At 54.5% G+C, this 18,124-nt stretch overlaps 2 protein-coding genes across 4 annotated transcripts in view; one reads left to right on the forward strand and one right to left on the reverse strand.

Moving 5' to 3' along the window:
* The window catches only part of ABR (ABR activator of RhoGEF and GTPase), a 207,990-nt gene that overhangs the window by 99,548 nt on the left and 90,318 nt on the right, over positions 1-18,124 (reverse strand). For all 3 annotated transcript variants that reach the window (XM_032263461.1, XM_032263464.1, XM_032263463.1), the window contains exon 2: positions 5,782-5,966. In XM_032263461.1, coding sequence (XP_032119352.1) covers positions 5,782-5,966 — 185 coding nt within the window. The remainder of the gene's footprint in view (positions 1-5,781; positions 5,967-18,124) is intronic.
* Positions 11,246-12,390, forward strand: LOC116540124 (histone H3.3-like). The gene has a single exon (XM_032263469.1). The coding sequence runs from the start codon at positions 11,605-11,607 to the stop codon at positions 12,106-12,108; it is 504 nt and encodes a 167-aa protein (XP_032119360.1). The 5' UTR covers positions 11,246-11,604; the 3' UTR covers positions 12,109-12,390.

Raw genomic sequence — 18,124 nt, forward strand, 5'->3', positions numbered from 1 at the left:
CTGAGCCTGAGTTCTTCCCAGCCCTGAGCCTGAGTTCTTCCCAGTGTTATCTCCTGAGCCTCAATTCTTCCCAGCATTATCTCCTGAGCCTGGGTTCTTCCCAGCCCTGAGCCTGAGTTCTTCCCAGCGTTATCTCCTGAGCCTGAGTTCTTCCCAGCATTATCTCCTGAGCCTTCCTTTGCTCCACCCTTCCTCCTGACTGAACATCCCAGAACTACTTGGTTCCATTCCACAAATACCAGTTGAGAAGCCCTAAGTGCTGAGAAGCTTCTGTTGGGGCCACAGAGATGATCAGGGATTAAGGTCCTTATCTCACAGGGCAGACGCATCCCACAAGTGACCGTGCACACCTCCCAAACTGCAAAGGGGTCAGCGGCAGGGTGGGTGTGAGAGCTTCGCAAGGGAGGGCATGTGAGCGGGCCTGGGCACTGTGCAGACTCGGACACCACAGAAACCCGAGTTTCAATAAAGCTCTGGCCCCACTGGCGGCACAGCCTTGGACAAACAATGAACAACCATATTAATGGTTGTGATTAAGAGACAGGGTCCTGCTCTGTCACCCAGGCTGGGGGACAATGGCTGCTCACAGGCGTGATCACAGCACCTCCAGCCTCCAACTCCTGGGCTCAAGAGATCCTCCTGCCTCGGCTTCTCATGCAGACAGGATTATAGGAGTGAACCACCACGCCCAGCCCATCTCAGGCAAATTATGTCACCTCTGCGCCTCACTTTTCTCACCCGTAACGTGGAGGTGGTCACAACATCTGCTTCACAGCGTTGCTGAGGGCCTTAAGTGAAGGCCACACACATCAGAGGTTCGGCACAAGCCTGTCTAAGCAGCTGTGATGAGGAGGAGGAGGTGGAGGAAGAGGGGGATGAAAGGGACGATGGTGAGGGTTTTTTTCCTTTTTCTTTTGAGATGGAGCCTCGCTCTCCCCCAGGCTGCTGGAGTGCAGTGTCGCGATCTCAGCTCACCGCGACCTCTGCACCCACACCAGGTTCCAGCGATTCTCCTGCCTCAGCCTCCCCAGTAGCTGGGATTACAGGCACCTGCCACCACACCCAGCTAAATTGTTTTGTATTTTTAGTAGAGACGGGTTTCACCATTTTGGTCAGGCTGGTCTTGAACTCCTGACCTCAGATGATCTACCCGCCTTGGCCTCCCAAAGTGCTGGGATGACAGGCATGAGCCACGCGCCCGGCCGATGGTGAGGATTTCAATTCACCTCCACCATTATCTTCAGATTCTCCTGCAGGCTGAAGCCTGAACCCCGGAGTCTAACCCCCATTTCAATTTCACATTGACAAAGCATTCTGCCAAACACCATCTCACAGAAACCACAACAGCTGTGAGGTTTCAGTGTGAGGTCAGGCGGGAGGAAATTCTCAGCATCCTCACTCTACAGATGGGCAAACTGCAGCTCAGGGCGGGGTGAGGGACACCTCTCAGGCCACACAGGGAGACAGTCGCAGAGCTGGGACAAAACCCAGACCTTCTCTCTGCCTTGCAGCCCCTTTTCACTGAGCTTCCCAGAGGGGACACAGAGGACTCTCTGGCATGTGGCATTTTCTGTAAGACCAGGGTCCTGGCTTAGGACCCTACATCCCCACGTGTCAGCCGACACACGTCCTGGTCCTTCCTTCTCAGCATGAAACCGGGCACTCTCCGTTGAATGCAGCCACCAGAGGTCTGTGGCCCGGGCCCTGCCATGGTGCCCTGCTCAGCCTGGACTCGGGGAGGGCTTATGGGGCAGGCCTTCAGGTTTCATCCTGACACCTCTGCAGGATGCCTATCTTGGGGAGACAGACCAAGACAAGGGCGGAGAGCAAGGCTGTGGAAGGCGTGATGCAGGGGGCGGGGAGGTGCGCGTCCTGCCAATACCACAGAGACCCAGCTTCCCTGGGGCCACCCCACTTGGCAGAAAGGAGATGGACTGCCAAAGCAGGTTCAGTCATTTGCAGCTGATATTTACCAGATGGGGTCTTTGTGGTGCGTTGGTCTCCCAGCCCTCTACAGTCTGATGGGAAAAGTCTCGTGGGCCCTGGTGGCCCTGGGCTGTGAAATTTGGGAAGCTGGGCCTGGCGCTGACTGGGGCTCTGCAGTGTGAGGACATGTGCCCAGTGTCTCACAGCTAAGGAGCAGGAGATTTTCTTTCCTTTTGAGATGGAGGCTCGCTCTGTCACCAGGCTGGAGTGCAATGGCATGATCTCGGCTCACTGCAGCCTCCGCCTCCCGGGTTCAGGCAATTCTGCCTCAGCTTCCCAAGTAGCTGGGATGACAGGCTCCCGCCTCTATGGCCGGCTAATTTTTGTATTTTCAGTAGAGACGGGGTTTGACCATGTGGGCCAGGCTGGTCTCGAACTCCTGAATTCAGGTGATCTGCCCGCCTCAGCCTCCCAAAGTGCTGAGATTACAGGCGCGAGCCACCGCACCCAGTCTGAGAGTCATGGATTTTCATCTGTGCAAAGCTTGCGTGTTTTCCACCCTGGGCTGCTCAGGGAGTAAGAGTGTGATGTTCGTTTTCTAGGTCAGCCTGACTGGGCCGCAAGCTGCCAGATGTTTGTCCAGATGTTAATCTGAACATATCTGTGAAGCATTTGGGATGAGGCTGATATCTGTGTTGGCGGACTGAGTAAAACTGAGCGCGCTCCCCAGGGTGGGTGGGCCTCATCCAGTCCGAAGAACACCCGAATCAACACAAAGGCAGAGTAAGCGGGAGCTCCTCCCACCTGACCACTTGAGCCTGAGCTGGGGGCTGGCCTTTTCCAGCCTCTGGACTAGGACTGAAACACCAGGTCTTCCTGCACCTCGAGTGTGCTGGCTTCCAGCTGGAATGGATATCACTGGCTCTCCCGTTCTCAGGGCTTTGGACTTGGACGGGGACTTCAGACTGGCTGTCCTGGGTCTCCAGCAACTGACTGCAGCAATTAGGACTTCTAAGCCTTCATAATCACCTGAATCAACTCCTTCTTAAAAATTTCTTCATACGTCTGGGCGTGGTGGTTCACGCCTGTAATCAAAGCATTTTGGAGGCCAAGGCAGGTGGATCACCTGAGGTCAGGAGTTCAAGACCAGCTGACCAACATGGTGAAACCCCATCTTTAAAAAAAAAAAAATTTCTTTGTATGTAGAAATACACACACACACACACACACACTCTCTGTTGGTCTTGTTTCTCTAGAGAACGCTGACTAACACAAAGACTAAACCTTGGAGGCCAGGCGAGGTGGCTCATGCCTGTAATCCCAGCACTTCGGGAGGCTGAGGCGGGTGGATCACCTGAGGTCAGGGATTCAAGACCAGCCTGGCCAACATGGTGAAACCCTGTCTCTACTAAAAATACAAAAATTAGCTGGCTGTGGTGGCAGGTGCCTGTAATCCCACCTACTCGGGAGGCTGAGGCAGGAGAATCACTTGAACCTGGGAGGCGGAGGTTGCAGTGAGCAGAGATCGCGCCACTGCACTCCAGCCTGGGCGACAGAGTAAGACTCCATCTCAAATAAAAAAAGAAGAAAGAAAGAAAAAGAAAAAGCCTAAACCTCTGGCTTCCCGTTGGCGGCATACTTGGGTGGGAAGGCTCAGGCTGTGCAAGAGCCAGATATCTGAATGCCTAGAACAATTGTCTGATTTGGTCCAGAAGTCCCCGCTGTTCCCAAGGTCCCGGCAGGAAGCCTGGCAGGGGAGGGGACCTGCTTGGCCAAATAAGCAAGTCAAGCTGCAGAAACCTCAGTCTTGTATTATTCGTATTTTTAACCAAAACATCCCCAAGGACTCAGGAACTGGGGTCGGCTCCCTCCAGTCGCCCGTGTAAATAGCAATACTAGCAGAGTCCACTAGGTGGGGCAAGTGACCCAGCAGAAGGGGCAGAAACGCTGCCCCAGGAGGGAAGGCAGGTGCACAGGACAGAACCTTTTCAGGGCGATCCCAGGCTGGACAGCTGCTCCCTCCTGCCCCTTCTTGCACGGCTTGTAACCAATGGTGTAAACATCAACCCTGGGAGCTACAGCACTTTAGGGGCTGTCACTCCAGCGTCTCTGGATTTCAAGGTCCTCACACCAAGGTGGTCCCTGGTGAGCTACCACGCAAAACACCAGCCACAAAGACTACGAAGCCTCGGAGCGTGACACCCGTGATCTGTCTCCCAACAGAAGAAACCTGGTGGCCTGAGGAATTATCCACGCACACGGGGGCGGGGAGGGGGGAGTCAGCAGGGTGGTCATGTGACAAGGACAGGAACTGGGGACTGGGAGCAAAGAGGGAGGTGACCCAGCCCGGGGATAGGCAGCGGCGAAGACCCTGCCCCACACCGGGATCCCGGGGATGGGCTGCGGTGAAGACCCTGCCCCACACAGGGATCCCGGGGACGGGCGGCGGTGAAGACCCTGCCTACACCGGGTTTCCGCAGCATCTTCCACAGGACTTTCCCACAGCTGCGCACAGTGGGTGGCGTTGAGTCCCCAGGCCGGGCCCTGAGCCCTGCTGTGGTCAGGAGCTGAGGGCGGGGATAGGAGCGAGTCTCCTTCTTGCTGTCCCCTGGGTGGCCTCCGTTCAGGTCCCCAAACACCCGCTCTGCCTCGCTCGGTACTATTTGTATCCTGAGCCTGATGCCTCCGGAGGCCGGGGTGAAAAACCTGCCCCTGCAGGTCAGCAACACTCCAGGATGCCAGGTGGGGGTCCCGACGCCAACCCTCAACCTCGCCAGCCCCTCGACCTCCCACCGACCCCCCGCCAGCCCTTCCCAAGCCTGCCCTGCTGGGCTGTGCTAAGCTCTGCCTCGGCCTCCGTTGCCACGGCAACAATGTGGCTTCCCCCAAGTGGGAAGCCCGTTGCCAAGGCCCTGGTTACCAAAGGCTATAACACCCTCCCCATCCCCCAAGTGTGAAGAGGGGGGTGAGAGCTCTGCAGGGGGGAGGAGGGAGGCCAAGGAGGCTGGCAAGGGAAAGGGCAGGGGGTTCTTCAGAACGGGAGCATCCAGGCTGCCTCGGCCGGAGTGGGGGGCACGGCCCCCCCAGGAGGAAGAGGTGGCACATGGCGTCTCAGGGATCGCTCCTCTGGGAAAGCCAGAAGGCAGAACAGAGAGACCTCCACAAAACACGCCCGGACGACCAGACCAAGCGAGGCTGGGCACTCCCACCGCCCCTGCCACAGGACCGGCCTGGATGCTCCGGGCACAGCCCCCCGGAATCTGTTTTGCTCGTTCACGTGTCTCAGCCGCGCCCACACAGCTGCGCCCGGCCAGCCTGGCCTGTCACCGGGAACAGCGTTAATGGCCAGGACGTCAAACCCCCCAGGCTGTGTCCCCACCAGGCTCACGCTCCACACCCCTTCCCCAGCACAGCTCTCATCTCCGTCAACAAGGAGAATGACGCGGCCGGCTTTATTCCCTTCCAGAGTGGACGGACCCGGCCGGAGGGGCCGCTCTTGTGCCCCACAGGGGAGAGCCCGGCGCAGCCTCGGCTTTGCGGGGGCGGCATCCGAACGCCTGCAGCCCGCGGGTCTGTGTGCAGCCCGGGCCCAGCCTGGGTGCGGGGGGCGGGGGGAAGCCTGGCCCTCCTGAGGAGGGGCTGACAAGGAAAAGCTCCAAGAGGCGGGGAGGGGTCCGGAGGCCTGGGGGGCAGATGGGGCAGAGGGGAGAGACGGGCAGTGCTGGCAAAGCAGGTGGGAGGGAGCCTCAGCCTGAGCGGGCCCCAGACAGGTCCCAGCATCTCCAGCCCCGTCCCCTCGAGACCACCGAGCAGAGCCGGCCCCCCACCCCCAGAAGGAAACGCAGGGGTACCTACCCCAGGAGCCAGCCCCTCGGGCGGAGTCGGGGAGACGCGGTCGCCGCCGGCCTGGCTGCGGGCGCTGAGCTGCGGGGACATGGTGGGCGACTCGTCGATGTAGGGCATGGCCTCCGAGCCCTCGGGGGGCCCCTTCTGCTCCTCATGCCCCTCGGCGTCGTAGTCGTCCGCGGCGTAGCTGAAGTCTGAGACAAGGAACAAGAAAGGCCACTGAGAATCCTCCACCAGGGCCGCCAGGGACTGGTAGCGCAGTGGGCGCCGCCGACGGCCCCCGGCTGCCATGGCCCCGGCCGCACCATCCACGCCGGCCTGGCGGGGGCTGCGCGGGGTCGGCCCGGCGCGGGCTGCTGGCGTCGGGGAGGACGGCTCGGCTGTGGGTCCCCACGGAGCAGCGCTGCAGCCGCGCGTTTCAAGCTGCCGTTTCCTCTGCCTTCTGCCGAGTTCTGAGTGTACAAATTAACGAGGGAGCAGGAGGCAGGACGCGTCCAACTCTCCTCTCTGAGTCACCATTTTGCTTTTTATAGGGAATAGGGGGTGGGGGCGGGCCGGGCCATGCCACTTCCCGCGGCCCTCCTCCCCGGGGAGCCGTTTGTACCGAGCCCACTCCCTTGGGGGGCCGGGGGTAGCCCTCGGCCCTCGGAACAGGGCCCTGCGCGGAGGACGGGCGCCCAGGGCAGCAGGGCGTGGGCGGGGAGGCGGTGCCCAGGCCTGGCAGGGACGGGGCGCCCCGCAGACTCCTCGGAGCCAGCGCTGATTTCCATCACTCCAAGGCGGGTTTAGCTCAGAGGAAGGGGGAAGGAAGGTGGCCGGGGACGTGAGCCCGTTAACATCCCCCACCCGGGGCTGCCAGCACCACTCGGGCTCCAGAGCCCAGGCCTGGGGCACCCCCCTCGCTGAGCCAGTGCAGTGAGGGGGTGTGCAGGGCAGCACCCGGGGCTTCACACCTTCCCAGAAGGCTACAAGGGCAGCCTCGGAAAGGCCCCTGCACCCAGGAGGACCCTCCCACCGGCCCCGGCCCCTTGGCCTGTTTCCCTATGCCAGCCGTGACCCCCACAGCCAGGAATGGAGAGTGTGGGGTGCTGCTTCTGGGGCTGGCGGGGGCATGGACACCCCCTACACTCACCTCGGAGCAGGGGTAAGACTCCGCACGGAGCGGGCACCGCCAGCGGCGGGTACTGGAGACGCCATCACTCTGCCCGTCCCCCAGACTCCCTGGCAGCCCCGGGGCCAGCAGAGCCTCCTACACAAGGGGCTGCCCAGTGGCAGCAGCAGTGTCCACTTGTTAATCTCTCCGCGAGAAACTCCAGGCCAACTCCCGCCAGGCAGCTTCGCGTCCTGCCCCGTGTGAGGGGCGCTGGCTGGGCCTGCCCTGTCATCTGCCCGAATGGATTCCCCCAGCTCGTCCTCCCCACAGCACATGGCCCCCTGGCGCCCTAGTGAGTCCTGCCCCTTTGTCCTTGACCCCCTGGGGCAGGAGGTGGGTGCCTCAGCCATCACTGCATGCCCAGCACCCATGAACCAACCTGTGGGAGGCTGTTGGGGAAGCACATGGAGTGAATGAATGAGTGGAGGAACGCACCGTCTGTCGGGTCTGAGGCTTCTGCCAAGTTCACCACGGGGCCCAGCCCTTCCCACTTCTGCCACAACACACCAGCCCGCAGGCAGCTGCAGCCGGGGAACAGTGTCAACAGGTCACCAGGACGCCTGGCCACGGCCGCGCTCCCTCCAATCTGGCCTTTTGGCAGCTGAGCGCCACCCCCAGGCTCGCTGCACCTGCTCCTGTCAGCTGCCTGTCCCCGTCCCTCAGATGAGGCCCCATTCAGCTGCCAGGGACATGGACTGTCTCTTCCCTAGACCGGCGCCTGCATGAACCACAGGACCCAGTGACATCCCCTCACTGAGATGCGTGTACCCCACACACCTGGGCAGGACCCAGAGACGCCCCTCCCCCACTGAGATGCGTGTACCCGACATACCTGGGCGGGACCCAGAGACGCTCCTCCCCCCACTGAGGTGCGTGTACCCGACACACCTGGGCGGGACCCAGAGACGCCCCTCCCCCCACTGAGATGCGTGTACCCGACACACCTGGGCGGGACCCAGAGACGCTCCTCCCCCCACTGAGATGCGTGTACACCACACACGTGGGCGGGACCCAGAGACGCCCCTCCCCCCACTGAGATGCTGTACACCACACTCCTGGGTGGGACCCAGAGAGGCTCCTCCCTCCACTGAGATGCATCTACCCCATACACCTGGGCAGGACCCAGAGACGCCCCTCCCCCCACTGAGATGCTATACACCACACTCCTGGGCGGGGACCCAGAGATGCTCTTCCCCTCGCTGAGATTCGTGTACCCCACGCCTGGGCGGGACCCAGAGGCGCCCCTCCTCCACTGAGATGTGTGTATACCACACACCTGGGCGGGACCCAGAGACGCCCCTCCCCCACTGAGATGCGTGTACACCACACACCTAGGACATAAGGCCCAGTCCCTGGAGACCAGGATGCCTGTGTCTGTGGCTGTCAGGATGTGAACTGGTCCTTCCAGGGGAGGAGGAAGAGGCACAGCAGCACCCAGTTGGCCAGAGTCTGGCCCCATGAGGGACACAGAAAAGCTGGGGAAACCGACCCTCAGAGAAGGCAGGAGCTCTGGGGAAGGAAGATGGGAACCTCCTGGGCACAGGCTTCAGGTTCCAAAGGCCACGGGTGGGTATGCTGCTTAGACAGTGGCTTGGGCACCACAGCTCAAGAAAGAGCTCGCTCATGTGTCTCAGACACGCCCACACAAGCTGTGCCTTACAAGGCTGTTGGCAGCCAATATCCATTTCCCCTCCAACTAACAGAAACCCTACTGTACTCGGAGCGGCAGTGCACCTGGCAGCCAGTTAAAAAACACCTTTCCTGACGGTGTGGGCCGTATGATTAAGTTCTGGCCAACGAGATGTTAAATGGATAGGTGTGGAATTTTGAAAGAGACTGACTTAGCCGAAAGGTTCACTACGCGTGCCGCCCTTGTTCCTCCTTCTGTTGCTGGTTTGGAGAGTAGATAGGATGGCTGGAGCTCCAGCAGCGACCCTGAACCATGAGGTAAGCCAGAGGCTAGAGGCCAGTACTGAGGATGGCAGGGCAGAAAGCTCAGAGTCCAGGAGAGAGATCCAAGATGGCTGATCACTAGCAGCTCGGGATTGTAGCTCCCACTGAAAGCACAGAGAACGAGAGGATGCCACACTTTCAGATCAATTTTTGTTGCTCACGCACCAGGAGATTCCCAGTGGAGGAGCCCCACGGGTCACCAGCACGACTCTTGAGGCCGGTGAGGCGGTTTTGCCGCTGCCTTGGTGCGGCGGCTCTCGGTGCAGAGTCAGAAAAGCACCATCAATCTTAACGCCGCTGTTTTGGCCGGCGCAGTGGGTTGCTCAGATTTTAGCACCAGGAATCAACAAGTTGGACGTCCACTCAGAAACCCAACTATAAAGACGTTAATTATAAAGACCACAGATGGATAAATCTAACGAAGGGAAGAAACCAGCCTAAAAAGGCTGAGAATACCCAAAATCAGAACGCCTCTCCCTCTACAGGGGATCACAGTTCCTCATCAGCAATGGAACAAGGCCTGATGGAAAAAGACTGTGTTCCATTAGCAGAAGCTGGCTTTAAAAAGTGGATGATAAGAAACTTCTGGGAATTAAAAGAACTTGTTCTAACCCAATGCAAAGAAACTAAGAACTCTGAAAAAAGGTTTGACGAAATGTTAACAATAACACACAATTTAGAGAGGAATATAAGTGAATTAATGGAGCTGAAAAATATAACATGAGAACTTCACGAACTATGCACAAGTTTTAACAGCCGAATTGATCAAGCAGAAGAAAAGATATCAGAGGTCGAAGACCAACTTAATGAAATAAAATGAGAAGACAAGATTAGAGAAAAAAGGATAAAAAAGAACGAGCAAAGTCTCCAAGAAATATGGGACTATGTGAAAAGACCTAATCTACGCTTGATAGGTGTACCTGAATGTGACGAAGAGAATCAATCCAAGCTGGAAAATACGCTTCAGGATATTATTCAGGAAAACTTTCCCAACCTAGCAAGGCAGGACAATATTCAACTCCAGGTAATACAGAGAACACCACAAAGATATTCCTCAAGAAGACCAACCTCAAGGCACATAATCGCCAGATTCACCAGGGTTGAAATGAAGGAGAAAATACTGAGGGCAGCCAGAGAGAAAGGTCAGGTTACCCACAAAGGGAAGCCTATCAGACTCACAGCAGATCTCTCAGCAGAAACCCTACAAGCCAGAAGAGAGTGGGGGCCAATATTCAACATCCTTAAAGAAAGGAACTTTCAACCCAGAATTTTACATCCAGCCAAACTAAGCTTCATAAGCGAAGGAAAAATAAAATCTTTTGTGAACAAGCAAGCACTCAGAGATTTCATCACCACCAGGCCTGCTTTACAAGAGCTTCTGAAAGAACCACCACACATAGAAAGGAACAACCAGTATCGGCCTTTCTAAAAAATACCAAAAAAAAAAAGAGCATCAACATAATCAAGAATTTACATCAACTAATAGGCAAAACAGCCAGCTAACATTAAATGGCAGTATTAAACTCACATGTATTATTATTAATTCTAAATTTAAATCGACTAAATCCCCCAATCCAAAGAACCAGACAGGCAAAAAAAGCCAAAACCCGTTGGTATGCTGCATCCAGACCCATCTCATATGCAAGGATACACAAAGACTCAAAACAAAGGGATGGAGAAAGATTTACCAACCAAATGGCGAGCAAAAATAAATAAATAAATAGAAAGCAGGAGTTGCAATTTTTGCTGATAAAATAGACTTTAAAGCAACAAAGATCAAAAGAAGCAAAGAAAGATATTACGTAATGATAAAAGGATCAATGTAACAAGAAGAGCTAAAGATCCTAAATATATACGCACCCAATACAGGGATACCCAGATATATAAGACTTATAAAGAGACTTAGACTCCCACACAATAATAGTGGGAGACTTCGACATCAATATTAGACAGATCAATGAGACAGAAAACTAACAACCATATCCAGATCTGAACTCAGATCCGGAACAAGTAAACTTAATTAACATTTATAGAACTCTCCACTTTAAATACACAAAATATACACTCTTATCAGTACCACATCACACCTATTTACAGGTTTAAATGAAATATTGGTTGGCTGCTTGTTAGTTATTTGCTTCCCTCATTTTTTTTTCATGTCTCTATTATTAAACACAATTATAGGCATACCCATTTTTAGACTGCATTCTAGCCCGGGCAATAAAGCAACACCCCCGTTCTCTCTCTCCCTTCCTCTTTCTCTTTCTTCCTCTCCTTCATTTTTTTTTTCTTTTTCTTTTTTTTTTTTTCTTTCTCAGAGATTTTGCCAGAGAGAGAACGGGGGTGTTGCATAAAAAAGAAAGAAAGCTGAGTCCAGGCCACTGACGGCACAGTGGAGCCCACCCCAGGACGACTGATCTACCTCTGGACATTTTTACACAACAGAAAGAAAAAATGCCAATGCTTTTAAAACCCCTGGCTCTTGGTTTTTCTGTTATCTGCAGTGAAGCCTAATGTAACCAACCGATCCAGGCGATTTGCCTTGACATCCCCACTTGGGTGCTGTTCCTGTGACCTTCACTCTTCCTTCCCAGGCTCCTTGGCCAAATATTATTTCTCTAACCACTCCTTAAAAATTGAGGTGTTCGCAGCCGCCACCGCACCGCCTCTCGCTCGCCCAGCTCCAGCCGAAGGAGAAGGGGGGTAAGTAAGGAGGTCTCTATACCATGGCTCGTACAAAGCAGACTGCCCGAAAATCTACCGGTGGTAAAGCACCCAGGAAGCAACTGGCTACAAAAGCCGCTCGCAAGAGTGCGCCCTCTACTGGAGGGGTGAAGAAACGTCATCGTTACAGGCCTGGTACCGTGGCACTCCGTGAAATTAGACGTTATCAGAAGCCCACTGAACTTCTGATTCGCAAACTTCCCTTCCAGCGTCTGGTGCGAGAAATTGCTCAGGACTTTAAAACAGATCTGCGCTTCCAGAGCACAGCGATCGGTGCTTTGCAGGAGGCAAGTGAGGCCTATCTGGTTGGCTTTTTTGAAGACACCAACCTTTGTGCTATCCATGCCAAACGTGTAACAATTATGCCAAAAGACATCCAGCTAGCACGCCGCATACGTGGAGAGCGTGCTGAAGAATCCACAATGATGGGAAACATTTCATTCTCAAAAGCCCAATGCAAAAAAATTCTCTTCTTCCTGTTACTGGTAGTTCTGAATGTTAGATAATTTTTTTTCCATGGGGTCAAAACGTACCTAAGTATATGATTGCAAGTGGAAAAATAGGGGACAGAAATCAGGTATTGGCAGTTTTTCCATTTTCATTTGTGTGTGAATTTTTAATATAAATGCGGAGACGTAAAGCATTAATGCAAGTTAAAATGTTTCAGTGAACAAGTTTCAGCGGTTCAACTTTATAATAATTATAAATAAACCTGTTAAATTTTTCTGGACAATGCCAGCATTTGCATTTTTTTAAAACAAGTAAATTTCTTATTGACGGCAACTAAATGGTGTTTGTAGCATTTTATCATATAGTAGATTCCATCCATTCACTATACTTTCTAACTGAGTTGTCCGACATGCAAGTACATGTTTTTAATGTTGTCTGTCTTCTGTGCCGTTCCTGTAAGTTTGCTATTAAAATACATTAAACTATTAAAAAAAAAATTGCTGTTCCTAGGGAGAGGAACACCACACAGGGCCTGCTGGGGGTGGGGGGCAAGGGGAGGGACAGTATTAGGACAAATACCTAATGTATGTGGGGCTTAAAACCTAGATAATGGGGCTGCGTGTGGTGGCTCACAACTGTCATCCCAGCACTTTGGCAGGCCGAGGCAGGCAGATCTTCTGAGGCCAGGAGTTCGAGACCAGCCTGACCAACATGAAGAAAGCTCATCTCTTAAAAACACAAAAATGAGCTGGATGTGGTGGTGAGAGCCTGTAATCCCAGCTACTCGGGAGGCTGAGGCAGGAGAATCGCTTGAACCCAGAAGGTGGAGGCTACAGTGGGCTGAGATTGTGTCACTGCACTCCAGCCTGGGCAACAAGAGCAAAAATCTGTCTAAAAAAAAAAAAAAAAAAAAACCAAAAAACCTAGATGATGGGTTGATATGTGCAGCAAAGCTCCATGACACATGTATACTGAGATAACAAACTGCACACTCTGCACATGTATCCCAGAACTTAACGGAAAATAAAAAATCGGTTTTCCTTACAGATCCTTAGAAGAGAATATCGTCCATCAGTGAAAGGGCGCAGCAGCACAAATGACCCCCCAGACATGACCCTGCACGGAAGACGTGGCACGAAGGGCACATCCTCCACGCTTCCGCGCATGCGACGCTCTGCACACACACAACCAATCTATCACTGAAAAAACTCAAACTCATGGTTCCCTCTGGGGGTGGTGTGGGGACATGAGTCCACTATACTGGGCACGAGGAAACTGGGTGGAAAATTCTCTGTATCTGGGCGGGGCTTGAGATACACAAGCAAATGCGTTCATTGAGATGTATCAGGTGGTGCACTGATGACGTATGCACTTCCATAAACACTGAGCTCTAGTGACTGACGTGCTGGAATGCCGAAGAGAAGAGCACCACTCTGCAACTTACTCTGAAATGCATTAAAAATAAGATGGCCGGGCGTGGAGGCTCACGCCTGTCATCCCAGCACCTGGGAGGCCGAGGCGGGCGGATCACCAGGTCAGGAGTTCGAGACCAGCCTGGCCAACATGGTGAAACCCCCTCTCTACAAAAAACACAAAACTTAGCTGGGCATGGTGGCAGGCACCTGTAATCCCAGCTACTTGGGAGGCTGCGACAGGAGAATCGCTTGACCCTGGGAGAAGGGAGTTGCGGGGAGCTGAGATCGCACCACTGCACTCCAGCCTGGGCGACAGAGTGAGACTTTGTCTCAATAAAACAAAACAAAACAAAACAACGAAAAACAGATGGAATGCTGCTGTCTGCAGGGAGGGAAAGACAGATAGTGTCTGATCAAGCAAGTGTGGAAAAGTGATCACTGCCGACCTAGACAGCAGGTGAGCGGTGTCCACTATGGAATCTTCCAACTTCTCTGTGTTTAAAGTTTGTCATAGGAAGAGGATGGTGGTGGTCAGGGACTGGTCCTCACCAGGCTTCCGTCACCCTCCTTCACCTTCCTCTCCTACACGGTGTTCATATTCCCGGGAGAAGTGTGGGCTATGACTCCTGGGCATCTCCACCTTCGGGAACCTCAAACTCAGCCTTTTCCTGAAGTTAATGCCCCAGATCACTCACGCAGGAAAGCTGGGAGTCATTCAGATGCCAGATGCCTCCCACTGCTGCTCCTCATCCCTGTACTGTGAAGTGACACCCCCCCACCGACCAACTCTCACAAGGACAATTCTAGACTCTCCCCACAGTACCGGCTGTGCTGGCTCACAAATCGGACCATGTCCCTACCCAGTTCCACAACTCCCCGTCCACAGCTGTCCAACCGCAGCTCCCTGCCCACAGCTGCCCGTCCACAGCTCCCCGTCCACAGCTGCCTGTCCACAGCTGTCCAACCGCTCCCCGCCCACAGCTGCCCGTCCACAGCTCCCCGCCCACAGCTGCCCGTCCACAGCTCCCCATCCACAGCTGCCTGTCCACAGCTCCCCGTCCACAGCTGCCTGTCCACAGCTGTCCAACAGCTCCCCGCCCACAGCTGCCCGCCCACAGCTGCCCATCCACAGCTCCCTGTCCACAGCTCCCCGCCCACAGCTGCCCGTTCACAGCTCCCCGTCCACAGCTGCCCGTCCACAGCTCCCCGTCCACTTCAGGGCACAGCCCCATCCTCAGCCCAAGGCCCTTTGTGGTCAGCACCTGCCCCACCTCTCCAGGGCCCTGTTCTCCTGCCCTGTTCTCCAGCCTCCTTCCAGGTCCTGGTGGTGGGCTCAATGGTGGCCCCCCCCACCCACACAGTGTGTCCAGATTCTGATTCCGGGACCTGTGGATGTGACCTTACTTAGAAAAAACAAGTCTTCGTGGATGTAATTAAGTATCTCAAGATGAGATCATCCTTGATTAGCCAGTGAGTCCAAATCCAATTCTGTGTCCTTACAGAAAGAGAAAGGAGGAGACGCAGATGCAGAGGAGAAGGCCGTGGGAAGACAGAGGCAGGGTTCGGAGTGGGGCTGCCACCAAGGAACGGCTGGAGCCGCCAGACACTGGAAGAGGCAAGTCGGTGAGCACCCGGCAGTCTTGGGAGGGGCTTTGACTTCACGTCTGTCTTCAGACTGCAAGAGAATCCATTTCTGCTGCTTCAAGCTATCAAGTCCACGGCGATCCCTAACGGCAGCACTAAGACACACGTGCAGTGCCCAACACTCGAACGCTGCCCGCTCTGCACACGCTGCTCCTGTGCCTAGAAAGCCCTCCTTGTGGGTGCAGCGGCTCACGCCTGTCATCCCAGAGCTGCGGGAGGCTGAGGCTGGAGGATCACTTGAGCCTAGGGGCTTGAGACCAGCCTGGGCAACACAGGGAGACATGTTTACATCTCTATAAACACAGACACGAGCGCGCACACGCACGTCCCTCCTTACCCCTTGTCCATCTGATAACATCCCGTTTTGCCCTCAAATCTGCCTCATCTGTGTCCTCTCCTAGAAACTTTCCCGTGTTCTGCATATTATGACAATACTTGAATACAAAAAGCACTTTTTTTTTTTTTGAGATGGAGTCTCACTCTGTCACCCGGGCTGGAGTGAAGTGGCACAATCTCGGCTTAGTACAACCTCTGTCTCCCGGGTTCAAGTGATTCTCCTGCCTCGGCCTCCCGAGTAACTGGGATTACAGGTGAGGGCCGCCATGCCCAGCCAGTCAAGCACTTTTACAAGCCAATGAGAAAAGACGAATACCTCAGCTTTCTAAATGGGCAAGGGAAATGAATGGAAAATTACAAAGAGAAGTACAAATATTCAAAGTGTATTTTTAAAAATGTTAACCTCACTTATAATCAGAGAATATGTAAAGTTCTATACGGTTTTCCCCGTTTGTATGAAATTGGCAAGGATTTTAAGATAATAACAATATACAGAGCTGTCAGGGCATAGAGGCTCGCGGGAACTCTCGGAGGCTGTCTGTAACCAGCACAGCTTTTCCAGAGTCAGTCTGGTCACTGGTATCAAAAGGTTTCGTGGTTGGTACAACCTTAAGCCCAGCATAATAAGATTATGAGCTGTGACACCAGTTATAAATGAATATAAAAAGTCAGAAGACACAGGGCTGCTTGTTAGTGTGGAATATTAAACGCGACCTGAATCACAAGGATTGGCTACGCGAATTAACGGTATTTCTATATGCTGGAGTGCGACACAGCCACTAAAATCTATGCAGATGACCTACGGCATCTTATTAAGTGAAAAAGAGATGAGTAACAGTCCTGTGCAGTATGTCACCATGTTTGAATAAAGCAGAAATGTCTGTGTGTGTGCACAGAAGCAAGGAGGGAAGGCCATGGCACAGAATCATTAGAGCATCGATCCTGGAAATCAGGAAGAAGTTAATGTATGGACTCTGCTCTCCAGGGCACTGGCAGACAGCAACGCCCATCTTCCCTTCTTCCCTGCCTACTCTAGCCTCATTTTTTTTTTTTTTTTCAGATGGAGTCTCGCTCTGTCGCCCAGGCTTGAGGGCAGTGGCACGATCTCGGCTGACTGAAACCTCCAACTCCCTAGTTCAAGTGATTCTCCTGTCTCAGCCTCCCGAGTAGCTGGGATTACAGGCTCACGCCACCACACCCGGCTAATTTTTGTATTTTTAGTACAGACGGGGTTTCACAATCTTGGCCAGGCTGGTCTAGATCTCCTGACCTTATGATCCACCTTCCTTGGCCTCCCAAAGTGCTGGGATCACAGGCGTGAGCCACTATGCCCAGCCCTCTACCCTCATTTGATAGGAAGTGGCAACAGACCAGTCCCAGGCAAGACACCCACCTTCTCTGCCTCTCTCATAACCAGGAAGGGCTGCCTGCCTCCTTTTTGGCCAGTGACAGCCAAGCGAACTATGGTGGGGCCTCTGGCAAGGCCCTAACTTTGATGATTCCCAGGGAACTTTTTGCCTTGAACTCACATGTGATATCTGGAGCTACAGTGGCTTTACTGCTGCCACAGGGAAGAGGTCAAGGAAGAACAGAGGCCGGGCACGGGGCTCACACCTGTCACCCCAGCACTGTGGGGGCTCTGAGGTCAGGAGTTCAAGACCAGCCTGGCCGACACAATGAAACCCTGCCTCCACTAAAAATACAAAAATTAGTTGGGTGTGGTGGCGTGTGCCTGTAATCCCAGCTACTCAGGAGGCTGAGGCAGGAGAATCACTTGAACTCGGGAGATGGAGGCTGCAGTGAGCCGAGACTGTGCCATGGCACTCCAGCCTGCGCAGCAGAACGAGCCTCTGACTCGAAAAATAAAAATTAATTAAATGAAATTAAGTAAATAAAGACAGAACAGGGCCGTTTCCCTCCTGCTGTTGGGCGGCTGAGCCACACTGAAAGAGCCCGTCTCCTTTCTGGCTAATGGGAAATAGATGGCCCTGTATATTGGGTTTTCTGCTGCTTAAAATAAACACATTTACAAGTGATGTCCTTACAGCCCAGAGAGACAGGCAGAGGGGAGGGAGCCGGCAACAGTGGGCAGGAGGTGGCAGGGGAGGCCTCGGTGCTCCCGAAGAGTCCACGCCCCGCCGAGAGCCCCACCGAGCGCGCACCCACCAGGCAGCTGGGTCCCTGCCACGCTCCAGCGCTCCTGACCCCTCTGTGCCTCCCAGCAGTGCCCGGCACAGGTGGCTGCTCCTACAGAGGCATGAGTTCAGCAAACGAGTGTGAACGGGGGGACGACATGGGACCAAGTGCCCAGGCCGCCACGGGGGTTAAACTGGAAACGCGCAAGGTACTTAGCACGTAGTAAGCACCCAGTCAATCTCGGCTGCTGTTATTAATGTTATTAATTGGATCTTGAAAGGTGTGTGGGTGCCTGCCAGGCGGGTGGGGGGCGGGAGCAGAGCTCAGGCAGCGGGAGGCTTGGCAGTGGCACAGAGTGGGAAACGGCAGGGCCCTGGAGGGGCTATAAATAGCTGGCAGGGCTGGCACACAGTGAGCAGAGGCGGGAGGGCCATGCGAAGAGGGGGCAAGGACCAGCTCCTGAGCAGAGGGCAAGAAGGTGCCCGGAGAGGGGACAGGGACCAGCTCCTGAGCAGAGGGAGGGAGGGCACCCGGAGAGGGG

The sequence above is a fragment of the Sapajus apella genome, unplaced genomic scaffold (genome assembly GCF_009761245.1).
Source record: "Sapajus apella isolate SASKATOON/1434 unplaced genomic scaffold, GSC_monkey_1.0 scaffold136, whole genome shotgun sequence".
Taxonomy (NCBI): Eukaryota; Metazoa; Chordata; class Mammalia; order Primates; family Cebidae; genus Sapajus; species Sapajus apella.

What these genes read in the sequence shown, in the direction of transcription:
- LOC116540124 (XM_032263469.1), top strand. Translation starts at nt 11,605, where the DNA reads ATGGCTCGTACAAAGCAGACTGCCCGAAAATCTACCGGTGGTAAAGCA.